We start from the raw sequence: 15,176 nt of genomic DNA on the forward strand, positions 1-15,176 counted from the left end.
GTGACAGAAGGGTGGCAATGTTGGAGGTTGAGAAAGCAAAACCAAAGAAACAATAAAGAAATAGAAAAAAGCGGCTGCTCAGACTAAAAAAGAAAAAGAAAGGGGGATATTTTATTGAATATATTTAAGTGTCAGTCTATGTCAAGTGAGTTACTTGCAGTACTTGGTTACGATCAATAGATTTCCATCCATCCATCCATCCATCCGTATGTTATTTAGCAGCACTTGTGACTGCAGCTCGGTCTCTTGGGGCTGCAGACGGGATGCCAGACTTTCCCAGGCTCGTATTAGGCCATGTCAAGACCCAAGACCAGGTGATGATTTCTAACAAGAGCTCCGTGGCTGATGTCGCTGTGGATGTGAACAGCCAGACTGTGGTCATATGAGCTGATTAACCCTGCAAACTTTGTCCTCGTCCACCCCTGTCTCTCTTAACCTTAATCCAGCAACTATCGGGGCCGATGAAGATCCCGCAGCCAAGGCCCCTTCACACGTTACCGGGCAACACACTGAGCATTGCTTTACATAAGCTCATAAATGGGTGTCCGTTGGAATGAAACCCCTGCATATCCACAGAATGCAAATACATAATAAGGGACACTATGGGTGTTTTTTTAAGAACTTAGACAAAATGAAAACGCTCGATACAAGTTTGGACCACTTGTCCTCACCTCCCATCCTCCCTGTCATCCCTCTCTCCCTCCCACCAGAAGCGTTTCATCACCTGGTCACATTGAAGTACCTGTAGAGACCCCTGTAGCACCCTATAATGTAATAATTTCCTGAAAATGTAATAACGCCTGAATATGTAATAAAATGTGCACTTTACTCATTCGAAAATGTAATAAAATCCAATAATGTAATATCTTCACCAATAATGTAATAAAATATCCTGACTGATATTGTAATAACATTTTTACCGATAATGTAATACCTTATTACATTATGGAATAAATAAAATTGAAATTAAATTAAATGAAAATTATTGGGAATTTATTATATTTTAAGGTGGGTCTTTTTTTTTTCTTTCCAAAACTGATAATCTGTTTGCCAAATAATGTAATATATATGTTCATTTTCAGTCCAGAGTTCTACATTTTGTGTTTTAAGTATCTAAGAATGTTATACGCTGGATTTGAAACACCAGAATGACTATTGGGTTAAATTACAGACTTTGAGTACCATGTAATAAATTCCCATTAACATAATAAGGTATTACATTATCGGTAAAAAGGTTATTACAATATCCGTCAGGATATTTTATTACATTATTGGGGAAATTATTACATTATTGGGTTTTATTACATTTTCGATTGAGTTAAGTGCAAATTTTATTACATTTTCAGGCGTTATTACATTTTCAGGAAATTATTACATTATAGGGTGCTACAACCCCTATGTCTGAACCGAAAGAAAACTCTTTACAACATACACAAACGAGGCATTTATTACTTTACATGTACTGTATTCATTCATTGTAAATGAAGTTGTGATGATGAGAAATGGTATTTAACAGCTCAAAATAGATGAAAACGCTATTATTTCTCCTCACCATGTGATCGGTCACCCTCCCACCCAGGCGGCCGACATGTGAATGCATGTCGCATGTCGGTTCATGTCACTTGCACATCAGCTTAAAAAAGCTCTTTTGTCTGCTACTTGTTGAACATTGAAACCTTCGCATGATGTTTGATAGATATCTAAGGAATGCTACTCATTGAACTGAAGGTTAATCTGCAGTTCACTTGCAGTTGAAAAGCTGCACGTTGTTGTGTCTTTACTGAGCATTGGGTGAGGGAAGGGGAAGGCTTATGGCACCTGAGATGCTGCTGTTTTCTGAGAGAGACTTGCTCATTATCTTTTGAATACTCCAGTCTTACAAGTGAAGGTTAGTCGACCCATTTCCCACCTCGGCAAACTCAAAGGACGGAGTCGTGAAAGCAAAGAGTTTCCTCGGGGCTGCTCTCGGCTTCACTGGCTCCGCTCTTTTACAAGTGGAACTTGCTCTAGTTACAGCTGGTTTAAGTTTCACTTGCTAATCCACGAGTAAAGCTCTGAGCGCACTCAACGGAAAGGTCAGTTGTCATCCAGGGCTGTTTAGAAATCTAGAGCGGAGACCAAGACACGACAAAATAAAGGCACACAGCCGTGAAAATGTGATAGCACATGTTTTGTGTAGCAGGGGAGGTAATTAAATTTGTCTCGTAAAAAGCCATGCCCTTCATTAGTCAACAGGTAGAATGAGCTGTTTACTGGATCTGCTCTGTCTCTAAATCCCAATTTAACCCTCGAATCTGCATGTCATTGCTGCAGGAACACGGTTTTCTCTTCTTTTGTATTGTTTTCAGATCTTAAAAGGAGCGTTTTGATGTTTCACCTCTTGTAGAGTCCCGTGGTTGTCTAATCTCATTCATTCTTCATGTTCTGCAGGGCTTCGACTCTGACGAGCCATGCGCAGGCGAGGACTGCAGCAGAGGGTGCAAGTGCAACCCAGAGAAAGGCAGCCGGGTGAGTCGAGCATTTAACCAGTCACTTTACACTTGCATCCTCTTGACAAACACATCCTTAATAGACGGTCCCCTTCTGGCTTGGAAAGCTCCTACTCTGAAAAAGACCCTAAGTAGCATATTTATGAACTGCAATCAAAGTAAAGTAAAGAGTGCAACATCATCCGCTTTTATTTTCTCATCTATAAAACCTGTTATCTCAACATTTTCATTTTTGTGTAGATAGATAATAGCTGTAGTTTAAATACATTAAATAGACTATATGCTTTATTTTTTGTTTTGACAACATTCCAACACTCATTAGTAGATAAATTGTATACTGGTAATATTACATGTGTTAAACAAACACTTGTTTCCTGTGTGATGGAAAGATTAAACTGAACATTACGCAGAACCACAAATCCTTGTATAGCTTTTGATTTGCTTCATTTGAGGTTTGAAAACATTGTGTGGCATTTAACTTTAATTTACTGTAGTTCTTAAAGAAAAGGACCCTCGGGCTGCAATTTAAATCCTTCCCCATAGTCATTCTTAGAGAAATATGATAAATGCATTTAATCTTTACACTATCTCATCTGTCCTGGGTTTCTCCTGAACAGGAATCAGATCCATCAACACAAAATTGTTGTGTAGCTTTAGGCAAGCTGCAAATGTTCCTGTCATTGCTACCGTGAAATTAACCACTGACAAATCTTGGCAGGTTGGGCGGTGATCTCGTCATTGACGAGTGATTGTGCGTTATTGCTGCGTTAACAGATGTGTACGCAAATCTTCCCACCTGTTGGCTGTGGGTGCTTTAGTAGCAAAACAGTGAAATCCCGGCTTTTTGTGATTTATGGCTGCAACTCAGAGTGTCGCCTTAGGAGTCCTTGTGGGTGTTTTGTATATCAGCACACGCCTGTTGGCTTTATGGAAACTGTTACCCATTGACGAGGCTTTAAAAATGTGACAACATCACCAGGCCGAAGGGTTCAATGCTGTAAATCATAACTGTTGCAGCTCCTTTTTATGTGTTTCAACGACACAAGTCCCCGTAAAATGCATAATAAAGGCGTCACATTAGAGAGTTTGAATTCTGCAGTAAAACCATCACTGCTATCGGGCATCTTTAACGCAGCATTTTTAGAAAGGCACAGAATAACTGAGTTCCTCAAAGGCAGAACTAGTGAGAACAGGTATGTAGGTGATGGATGGGACCACCATACTTGTGAAGCTTTAAGATGGTTCTCTGCGGTCTGCTTGGAGACAGAAGTGACCGTAGGCGCGTTTTCTACTAGCAGGAGTTCAGGGTAAATCTGCCGGAGAGGAACCTCTACAGGGGCCGACCGACTCCTCGGCCCCTTCAGCCGCCGTGTTTCTACACTGTAGCACCACACAAGAACCTTTGACTGAAAAAAATAGCGTCGCCGACCACCAGGTGACGGTAATGCACATTTTTTGCAGTTTCCAAACGGCCAACGGAAAAATGAATAGAATAAGAAGCATGTAAACAACTTCAAATGCTTAAATGATTTGTAGTCACTTGATTTGACTTCATGTGAGAGAGCTGAACATAATTTCCTGCTTTTAGAATACCCAGTCAGCAGATACCGCCCACCAGGTAGCCCCTCTAGGCAGAAAAAAGGCCCTCACTTACTACAGGGCCGTTTCTTGGCCCCGTAAAGGTTCCTGAAGGCCACGTTTCAAAGCGTTTCTGGTAATGGAGAAACACACAAACGGCCCGGCCCCTAAAAATCTATCTGGAACTCCCGCTGGCGGAAACGTGCCTCGTATTCGGTGAAAGTGATGGAGCAGGTGACTCTTTGACGCTCAGCAAAACTTTATCAGAAGATAACTGGACTTTACATGAACTGTATAAAGGCACTGAATGTGTAACTGCCTAAAGATGACTTTAGTTGTGAATTGGCAAAATTTGATAAATCAAACTGTATTCAGCCGAAAAAAAGACTTCTTTCCTTGGTTCTTGAAGACGCTTCACCTCCTGTCGGAGACTCTTCACCGCGTTTGGGTGTGGGTGGAGAAGGGTTCTGTTTTATGATCATTTTCTTACTCCCACTCCCCCTATCAAGTAATAATGTTATTTACAGACTGCAACTGCAGTGTCCAAGTGGCCAGGGACTTATTTCATGATGCAGACACGAGTTTGTAGGTTTTTATAAAAAAATTAAATAATTTCTAAATGCGAAAAGGTAACATTTTATTTCACTATATTTTAGAGATGATTAAAAGTTTGTGTTTTTGACTCCAGACTAAAAAACATGAAAAGGATTTAAATTAATCATTATGATACTGATATTAACAGGTGTTTTTTCTACCTATGTGTGTGTTAATTTCTCTAAACTTTAATGTATTTTTTTCTTAAAGTGTTGTTTAACAAACTATCCTACTTGTGCATGTTTATTTAATATATAGCTGCACATTTTGACAGTCAAAACATGAACTGAAGCCTTTTAGTCAATTCTGATCTTCCACTTTTCTAAAATAAAACATTTTGTTTAGATGCTTGAGGTCAAATTCATGGCATGTCTTGAAAATTGAAAAATTAAAAAAAAGCCACATGGGAGAAAAAAAATGTAAAACAGAGTTTTGCATACCAACTGGAGATTACAGGGAAATGCAGTTACATATATTTGAAAATCAGGCCGATATGAGAATATTTACGGCGTCGCTATGATGCTCAGTTGCGCCTTGTAATCCCAATCTAAATATTGAATATATATATATATGTATATGTTGAGTTCATTAGAAGTATAAAACCCCAGACTTCGGCGTGTGTTCATGTAAAACCAGACTCAAACCAGACTGAATATAAGCTTCACACTGTCGCTCGTCTTCTCTCAGCCTGTATCCAAACATCAATTACTGTCTGACACAGAAGCCTACACTTATTGCCTGCCTACTGTACGCCACTTTAGCTAAATAACATAGTGACTAGTGCATTACACTCGGTACCTGCAGGTAAATGATATAGCTCAAGTAAAACTACTTACTCCTGTTCAGGCCGCCTGTTTGGCCTAAATGACACGACCGCAACTGCATTAGCTTCTTTGACTGCTGTTGTTGGGAGCCTCTCCACTGGTAAGGTGCTTATTTGTCTCTTTTCAGTTTTACTTTTGTTGTTAGAGGTCGCTAAAGTGAAGTGTGCTTTCAATCATAGCGGTTAACTGCAGAAGTTCACAGCTGGAGAGTAATTTATGGTCTTTGTGGGACGGGAACACACATCTCCATCCACCATCCACTGGACGGAAACAAATATGATCCTATATAATGTGTGTATTAATAAAAGGCTGAGGGCCACGAACATTTCTGTAGTTCTCAAAAAAGCAACGTTAGATCACAAAACACATTTTGCACTTACAGTAATTGGTTTCCCAATGTCTTGACGTCACAAAATCCTGTCTTCACTGTCCAGACTTGAGCTATTTGAACCTTAGACCATAGACACAGGGCTGAAATAATCTTCCAGCTCCTTTTTTTAAGTTCAATTAAATTCAGTTCACTTTTAGCTTCTATTACAACAGAAGTTGTCTATAGGTGCTTTCCAGAGACCAGAACATGACCCTCGAGCCATTATAACATAAACAATGGCAGGTAAAAACTCCCCTAGTGGGAGAAAAACCTTAACCCAAACATTGGCAAGGAAAAACTCCCCTTTCAGCCATTTCACTTTCACCTTTAAGTCCTACACATGTGTAATATAACTTTTGTTCAAGGATTAATAAAGTATTGAACTAAAGTGATTCAGCTTGAATTCAGTTGAATTTTTTGGTGTTGTTGGTTGAAATGCAGCTTTTTAAGCTGAAGTTCAACTATATTGCATCTGCAGTCTTACATGTGCGCTTCTTCAGACAGCTTTTACAGCTTTTGTGGTTTATCAACTTGTTAAGTATAAGAGTGAGAGGGCCCTACACTAAGCCAAATATTTTCTTTAAATCTTCTGTTGGTAACATTTCTTTGGACCGGCATTAATCGAATTCATTAGTTTTTCTGATATAACTTCACATAGCAATCAACATCAAACTTCAGACCTTCAAACTTGTATCATGCAGGAACTCAACACATATTGGCACTAATATAAAAGCATTTTAATACATTCATTGAAGCTTGACAGGGAAAAAGACACAGTTTACCGGTAAATGCCGTCACATGTGTTATCAGTGAAGCGCTGATGATCCCTGAGGGGGATTCTTTTATGTTTTTGCCTCCACCTGTCAGCGCAGACGGCTGCCGATCAACCAGAACGCGCAGAGAAGTTTATTAAAGGTTTATCTGTCACAGAAATGTGTTTACCCCTGAATCATGTTAGCAAAATGATCAAAAAGTATCCCTCTTTCATACGATCTAGAAATATATTTCAAAACAAAAATACGGATGGAAACAAAAATGAAGGGAAACAAATGCAAAAAATCTAAATGATTATCTAGTTATTTCTTTCATACAAAAATCCAAATATAAATTGGTTATTTTCGCTAATACGTAAGATTGAGTCTGAGATTGTGACCCACGTATTTCTTGTCTGATAAAAACATGAGCAATAATTTGACACCGGATATTGTGAACTTTATACTTGTTTATTTCTGCAGTTTCTGTTCGTTTGTGCCAAAACGCCTTCATGTCAAAATGTCGGTGTGCCAAAAACACGCCAAAAACGAACTATGATAAACAACATAGCCAACTCGTTTTCCAAAATTAGTGTGGATAAAAAATGTTTCATAACATTATCAGACACGTTTCAGATATGCATCAATCATCATTCAATAAATGAATCAAACAGAGGGATCCAAGGAAAATAAGAAGTAATGAAAGCAAAGCTCATAAATCTGTGCAACCCAAACAAAAACAATTCTGTTCGAGATGTTGGGCACTTTTTCTCCTCTGGCCTTACTACCTGCGTCATATTGACTGTGTTAAGTCCAATAACATCCGCTCCCAGCGGGTGAACCTCAGGGGTCAAAGGGCGGTTGGAGGGGATGACTGGGTGGTTTGTATGTTTTTAACCAGTTGTCAGGTCGACAAAAAAGAGTTGAATCAAGTTGCAAAGGGGTCAAGAGGTTTATTTGATTTTGTTCTGACCTCCATCTGTGTCAATCAGAAACAGACGCAAAGGGGGAAGACGTCCTTATCTTGTCACATTTCCAGCAGGGCCGTCTCAACATCTCCTTTCATGAGGGATGTTCTTAACCCGCAGGATTTAAACACTGGACATCTTAATGTTTGCCTTTGAGTGGCTTTTTAAATGCAAATATATTAAAGTGGTAAAAAATAACATGAAATAAAAGAACACAAAGAAGCGCTGAGGTGGGATGTCCTGAATTGTGCAGAAACAGAGTATACAATTTCCCGTCATGACGTCTTTGTACAATAGTGAATCTATGGCAGCCCAAAACAGAGCAATACTTCAGGGGGCATTCAGCAAACTGAGCCTCTTTTTGCATTATTGAATTTGCCCTGTTTTACCCCACGTGAGGGAAACTTGCTAAGGGGGGGTGATAGAAAACTGCAGCTTCTTGATCGAGTTACGGGATTTGAAGAAGAGAAGGCCTGCAGCGAGGCAGACAAGAGGCAGAAGAAGAAAGAAAAAGACCAAAAAACAAAAAGCCGTCAATAAGGTGCAAACACTGAGGGCAAAACAGGTGTGTCATAGAAGAGGCGCAGGGCAGAAACCAGAAACCAGAAACAGATGAGGATCATTTATCAAAAAGGAACAGAAGGAATGACAGCTCAATACCTGGAAGACAACAAAGAAACATAATACAGTATATAATATATATTGATTTAATAAAGTTAATTTTGTCCATGGATTTACAATTTAATTTGCTAATTCTTTTTGTCTAACAAGACATTTTTAGGTTTTTTAATTACCTGAGATGTTTCGGCGATTCCTTTCACCTTCATCAGAGTCAGAAGATGTTGTGTGTGACCCGTCATTTATCAGCTGAATTAAATTTAGTTAAAAAAACGAAATAAATTCTTGTCCGACAAAAATAATTAGCAAATTAAATTATAATTTATATTTATCTGTAAATGTTGGGCCACAATTTTAATCCAGATTTGCCAATATTTGAGCTTTTCACCAAATTGGTGAACACTCAGCAGTCGCCTATTGGCAATCATCATTGTGAACATCACAAAGCTGTATCCAAGCATTTGCCAATACACTGCAACTGCTGACAGCCAATTGATATCTAACGTGACAAATATCTATAGCCATTAGGGGTGGAGAGGGAGAATCCCTAATTTAGCTATAGCCAATGAGAAGCAAGGCAAGAGCTGATGTCACAGTAAGGAAAGTAAACCAGACGGGAAGCAAGATGGAAACACTTTTAAGTAGTCGGCTTCTATTTTTACCTTTGGTGTTGCTTCAGTTTCCACCTGTGTTTAGTTGATAAAACATCTTTTGGAGAGCAGTTGCAGTCAGATCTTGTAGTCCCCATCCTCCTCCATGCATCAGTGATATGCTTATTAATGTTGGGATGCTTTTATTGTTATTTATGCACAGGTGTTTTATATGATATTTCAACTTTAATTATATATTTATTCCATGCTTACTTTATCACCGAAGGAGAAAACTATCTTGAAATACATTTATACGATTTTTAAAGCTAAGTTAATACTACAATTAATTATAGTGGGTGCAGACACAGCAAATGCTGTTACCGGAACTTATTTCAACCCCACTTTACACTTAACTAATTTTAAAGTTGTTAGATTCACCGTTACAGCAAGAGCTCACGTTTCTGATAAACGATCCTCAAAGAGAAAAAATTTCAAGACACCCTCATATACACCCAGACAACAAAAGGAAAGGAGGGATAAAGCATGAATAGACAGGAAAAGAGACTGTCCCCCCTCCTAAAGTAAGATAAAGGTAAAGTGATAGTGGATGTGTGTCCCAGGGGGATGGTAACATAAGGAACAAGGGATGAAAACCCCTCCAAGGGCCCCTTGATGAAAGACTATGTCTCTCCATTCCTGAATTCCTTTACTTTAATCCCAAAGCATGTAAGGAAAAAAGAGGAAGCAGAGACAATTATGGAAAAAAAAAGGACAGGGAACAGACAACGTTCCTGTCCTATCAAACCTGACTAAAGGAGAACGATAAAGTGACATTGGGCAAATTTGTTTGTGTTTAATTACTATACAAAAACGTTAAAGGAAGAGTGGAAACAATCGAGACTGATGCAAAAATCTTTGTTGCTCTACACTCAATAAGTTATGTTAATGTAAGTAGAAATCAGTAGCTTACAAGAGAAGAGTATGAGAACGTGAAATTGGACATTGTTCAGGTGATCTGAAGGGAAACGTAGTTTTATCAGTTGTTTGATCAGGTGAGCCACTGAACACAGAACAAGGTTCCTGGTATGAAGTCATCTAAAAGGAACGCAGTTAAATCAAGAGTTATCGATGACATCATGGACATACTAAGTATGGTCAAATATTTGTTGGTCACTTAAGTTATTCCTCACCATACAGACCATGAAGTCGTGCATTGTTGAGCCAGATATCATCATGAGATATGAGGGGCTGAATCAACGGTCCTCTTTCTGTGTAAGAGCCTCGTCAGCATGAATACTTTCCTTGATTTTAATACATCAGTTTCATCCTTGATTGGTTTAAGGAAGGTTTGTCTTGCTCTCATGGTCTCCTGTCTCCACTATCAGCAAAAAAAACCAAAACCAAATAACTTCAGAATCTCATCCCGGTCAACTCCAGTGACAACTGTGTGCCACTTGACAGCACGATGTTACACAACAATGATGAAAGTAGCTCACAGACAGACAGCTGACATCACGGCAGAGGCGGCTAGAGACTCGAGGAAATAATGATGATATAGAGCAAGAAGCTAAAGAAGTCTTACAGATTTGTTAAAGCGAATTAACCTTAACACCTCTCGGGGGGCTCTACTCAGCTAAAAATGGCAATAGTTTCTTATAGTAAGGTAGTCCTGACTGTTATTTCCCTGCAAAACTTCCCCAGTCCTCTTGTGGAACCTGATTACAGCCAGCTTTGCATCTATTGGCACGTAATGTACATGATCCATGAGGTTAATTCATACAATTGCTCTTTCTCTGTATCCACATCAGTTTTTTTCTGTCAGACGAACATTACATCCGTCAATTGGCCCGTTAAGCAGTATCACATGTGATCTACTGTCTCAATATTACTCCTTTTATACAGAAGAGGTTATTAAATTGTCCTTTGAACGATCCGTAACTATGGAAAAAAGAAGGATGGTAACGAGGCATGCATAGTTGTACACCGTAAATATTTGTTTAACATCCACCTACGCACAGACACCCAGAAGATCAGATTACGCACAGATAATCGCTTCTTGAAGCAAATTTGACCCTGAGACGGGCATGAATGATGCCTTTGATCCTTGTCTCTTTCCTTATCTTTCAGTATAGTCTCCAACATATTCACAGTCTACAAGTAGTGTTTGTGATCCATATACGTGTTAAGCTTGTCTGGGGTTTGCTCAATGAGCGCCTGTACGAACGTTCATTTTATTTGTATGTGCATCGTTGCTTTTGAATGCGATGGTGTTTTAAGTATATGTTCAGGTAGCCACAGTCCAGACTAATGTACAGGACACTCTTATCAACAGTCGCCTGTCACTCAAGCGTTCCCGTTTTCAACGCAAATGCAGTACAGCATGTGAACCTACACACCCCTTGGCTCCTGTATGGCGTTTTATCAGCCTGTCCCTCCTTTTGATGCTCAGACTGCATAGCTTTAGGGGTTTTTGTTTGGAGTTCAACTGAATACACTCACACAAATACATACACACACACATAAGACGGAGGTAGGGGCGCCATCTCGCCTCCTATTGTCCACAGTGGGCTGCAAACAGAACCTCCTTCAGTTTAACTTAAAGTGATAGCTTTGAATTTCGGTCTCACCACCGCTCTCCTTTTTCACATGCAATCAGACACACAACACTCCTAGCTGCAAGTCCCACCCCACCCCATCCCCACCCTACCCGCTCTCCATCGCTAAACAATGCGTAGCCATGCGCTGGTCAAAGGTTGCAGCCACCACAAAGGCGCCGGCACCGGCGCCCGATGCAGCTCGTCACCAGAAGGTTAAGTGAACTGGGATCGCAGGCTCAGACAGACAGACAGAAAGACATGTGGGGTCAAGTGTACGTGTGTGTGTCTGTTAAATAAGCTTCCAGTCACTTTCAGATACTCCTTTGACCCCTTTCCTGTCTCTAATCTGTGATCTCTCTACTCCTGTTTGATCCTGTGACAGTTTTCAAGTTTAGTTAAATGTAACAGAACAAAAACATTTTTGAACAAATTGAAAATATGGGACCATCATACTTTCTGAGATTGTGATGCACTCTACTGCCCTCACATGGCTCCTATCAACCAATTTAGAGTTGTACAATCTGCTCTTTTTCTTTCGGATTGGACTCAGTTATACTGTTAACTGAAAACATAGTAAAACCACTTTTCAGTAGATATTTTGCATCGGGTACCCTTCCTGACTGCTTGGGACCACCATTATAACCGGCTGGAGCTGTGTGTATGCAGTTACCGCGTGCTTAGATGCACTTTCTAAGGATACCAATTGGTGAGAAGTTAGACCAGAAGATGCATAAATTAACTTTTCACCGCTAACAATACCACACTTAAATGCATCGTAATCCATTGTTGTATGGAGTTAATGTTAAGTACTTTTGAGAAACGTACTGTATGGCAGAATTTGACGGAAAATTATGTCCTTCGTTGAGGCATTAGGGTGTCGTTCTTGTGCATTTTTTCTTAAAGCAGTGTCTGCTCAATTACAGATTAGGAATAGAGAATAAAAGAAGAAAAAAGTGGAAAAATTCTGCAGGGAAGGTCTTAAGTTCACTCCTGTCTTTCTTGCACAGAGCAGGAATTAGACACCTGGGTGATCTAATGTCAAACACACACACACACACGCACGCACACACACACGCACACACACACACACACAACAAGGCCAACGCATGCAGGAATGTGGGGAACTGATCATTACTGATTTTATAGTTCATTGGGATTTCAAGGTAACATGACAGCACAGTTTTTATGGCATTTCTTAAACATGCACACACACATGAATGCACATACTGTACTTGGGAAAAAGTCAAAAAATTATTTATGATTTTTTTCCCAGCAGAAGTGCCTTTCCCTGCTTGTTTCTGAATGTTAAACAAAGTGAGACGCTGTTAAACATGTAGAAGCTCATCGCCTTTGAATGTGGCAGGAAATAGGGTGTGCAATTACTCTTCAGTTTGTACTGATGAGGATCCGCCGGGCCGGTCAGAAGACCAGATGATGGATCTTTTTCTGTCACCAATAGTTGTATGTTTTCAGACTCCTTCTGAAGAAGAACACTAAGTCAAACACAAGAGTCTTCAAATATCAAGTCCAAAGAGTTTTTATTCCTCAACACAGTTAAGTTCTGCAGAAACTACTGACGTTAGAGTGCTGAGCATGATTTTTTAAATCGCACTTTATGGGTGTGTTTTTAGCTACGGGCAGTTCTAGTTATTATTCTTATTAATCTTGGTTCAAACATATTGGTATCTTACAATCCACCTTCAATAGAAGTTTAGACTGTATTGCAGTCTGACTTCTTATTGGTGTTTTTTTTTAAAGAGCAGTGCACTTTTCCCATACTGTACATCAAAATGCATCATCAGATCGGATCTCATATCAAAGCAGAGGGGCCTCTTATTCATTCTTTATCTCAGAGCTCTTCCTTTGAATGAGCGAAGAGGAGATAGCTGGAGGAGAGGTGTCCCGTGTTGCAGATGCATGCACACACACACACAAAGACATCCAGAAAATATGCACATTAGCAGTGGGGTATTAACAAACTCTGCAGGAATCACAGTCCCAACCTAACTAAACACAGCTGGCTGGAGCTTGTCCGGTCACAAACATACACCTCATCTCTTTCGTAATGCAGACCGAGAAAAAAACCCAAAACGTGACCACACGTCTTCTCCTTCCATAAACAGAGAAAACCGAAAGAAGACGAGACGGCGCTATCTCTGCACATCTAACCCGAAGTATTTAGGCTACTTGTTATTTCGGTTTGTCTCATTTCATAGTCGTCGCTCTCAAATAGAATTAAACGGGGATTTGAACAGAGCTGTAGGCATGCGTTATTAAAAAAGAGAAGACTTAATGTAAGGTGTAAATATAAAGAACAGGTGTTTTACAGGGAAAAGAATTCTGGGAAAAGACAGATAATTAAATCTCTAAACTAGTGGAAAGTGCCTTCTTCATCAATCATAACGAGTTATTCCAACATTAGATGTCATTATAGAATAATTCTCCACTCAGGATGCTCCTCTACCCAAAAATATGTATCCTTTTTTTCTGCAGCCTGACTGAATACAGCGTGAACTTACTGCATATTTCATAAATTCATCATTCTGTATTCACTCTTCCTGTAAAATGGGACGATGAAACTCAGAATTCTGTCATTTGTCACAAAGTGGCAAAGAAAATAGGCTTCCTATTCTTTCTTGCTTTGTTGTTAAAAACAACTTCTTTTCAGCTTTTATATACATGTAGTTCAATAAATGTTAGAATTAAATGTTTTTTTTAAGACTTGATAGTCTCATGTTATATTAGGCCTAACAAATAAATATTAGGTTGTCATGGGGAATGTCGTAGTACAAATCTTACCCAACTTTCCAGCAAGGAAATGTGACCTTTTGCCCTTTTTTGGAGACGATTTTGTCGTTAAAAGTTAAGATTTTCAAGTTTAGTGCTGTTGCTGAATGCAGTTCAAGGGTATGAGTTATAAAGAAGTTGGCAACAATCATTCATTCAAGTCTCATGGAAGACATAACTACATGATTAACATGTGTTCACAACTTCTGAATGCAATTATTGCTGTGCATGAGATTATATAAAGTGTAAATACGTAGATGTCGCCTCCTTTTATCTGAATTCAACTTTCCCTGCATCACCCCTATGCACCCTGGGATCTGTCTTTCATCAATACATATCTCCTACCCTTCCTGCCCTGCATGTTTGTAATTCGTTAACTGATCCCGAGACTCCATGTTCACGGTTCCTCCCCAAAACATATCAGATGCAAGATAGAAAACTGGATCTCTCGAGGAAATAACCGCTTTTGCCCAGTTCATATTTAAGCTTCATGTATATATTTTATATTTAATAAATAACCTGCAACTTAGCATACTGTAGTCATAGATTTTATTTTTAGTGGTATTGAGGCGTCTACATGCATTACATGCGCAGTCACATCTGTAAAGGTCTTAAAGTTTTAAGTACTCCATACGTGCCAATTATATGTGCTGTTTGCACTCTGCAGTTGTCATCACCTCAGGCTAATCTTCTGGGTGTGTACATGGGAGTATAACATTACATTTCCACCAAGAATCCAAGTTTTGAAGCCAATATAATAAGGTGTTTTGTATTAAGAGCTCTCGTAACTACTGACTTGTTTTAGTGGGAAATGGCTCCTTTTGTGGAGAAAGAAGTTTTACGTTGATTTTTTTTTGTTGAGGATCCTAATGTGCGTTCAAATTAAAAGAAAACACCCGTACCATAATTTGATTTCGCCATTAACCGTGCTCTTTTTTCGCCTTCCTGTTGTACAGCTGAGAAAACACAGCAAGTTTATGACATCATCACCGTGGGACACTGTGGCCTG

At 39.4% G+C, this 15,176-nt stretch overlaps 1 protein-coding gene across 4 annotated transcripts in view; it reads left to right on the top strand.

The window, feature by feature from the left end:
- Positions 1–15,176, top strand: part of col4a6 (collagen, type IV, alpha 6) — a 115,308-nt gene that overhangs the window by 57,670 nt on the left and 42,462 nt on the right. For all 4 annotated transcript variants that reach the window (XM_061710531.1, XM_061710530.1, XM_061710532.1 and 1 more), the window contains exon 4: positions 2,431–2,508. In XM_061710531.1, coding sequence (XP_061566515.1) covers positions 2,431–2,508 — 78 coding nt within the window. The remainder of the gene's footprint in view (positions 1–2,430; positions 2,509–15,176) is intronic.

The sequence above is a fragment of the Cololabis saira genome, chromosome 20 (assembly GCF_033807715.1).
Source record: "Cololabis saira isolate AMF1-May2022 chromosome 20, fColSai1.1, whole genome shotgun sequence".
NCBI lineage: Eukaryota > Metazoa > Chordata > Actinopteri > Beloniformes > Belonidae > Cololabis > Cololabis saira.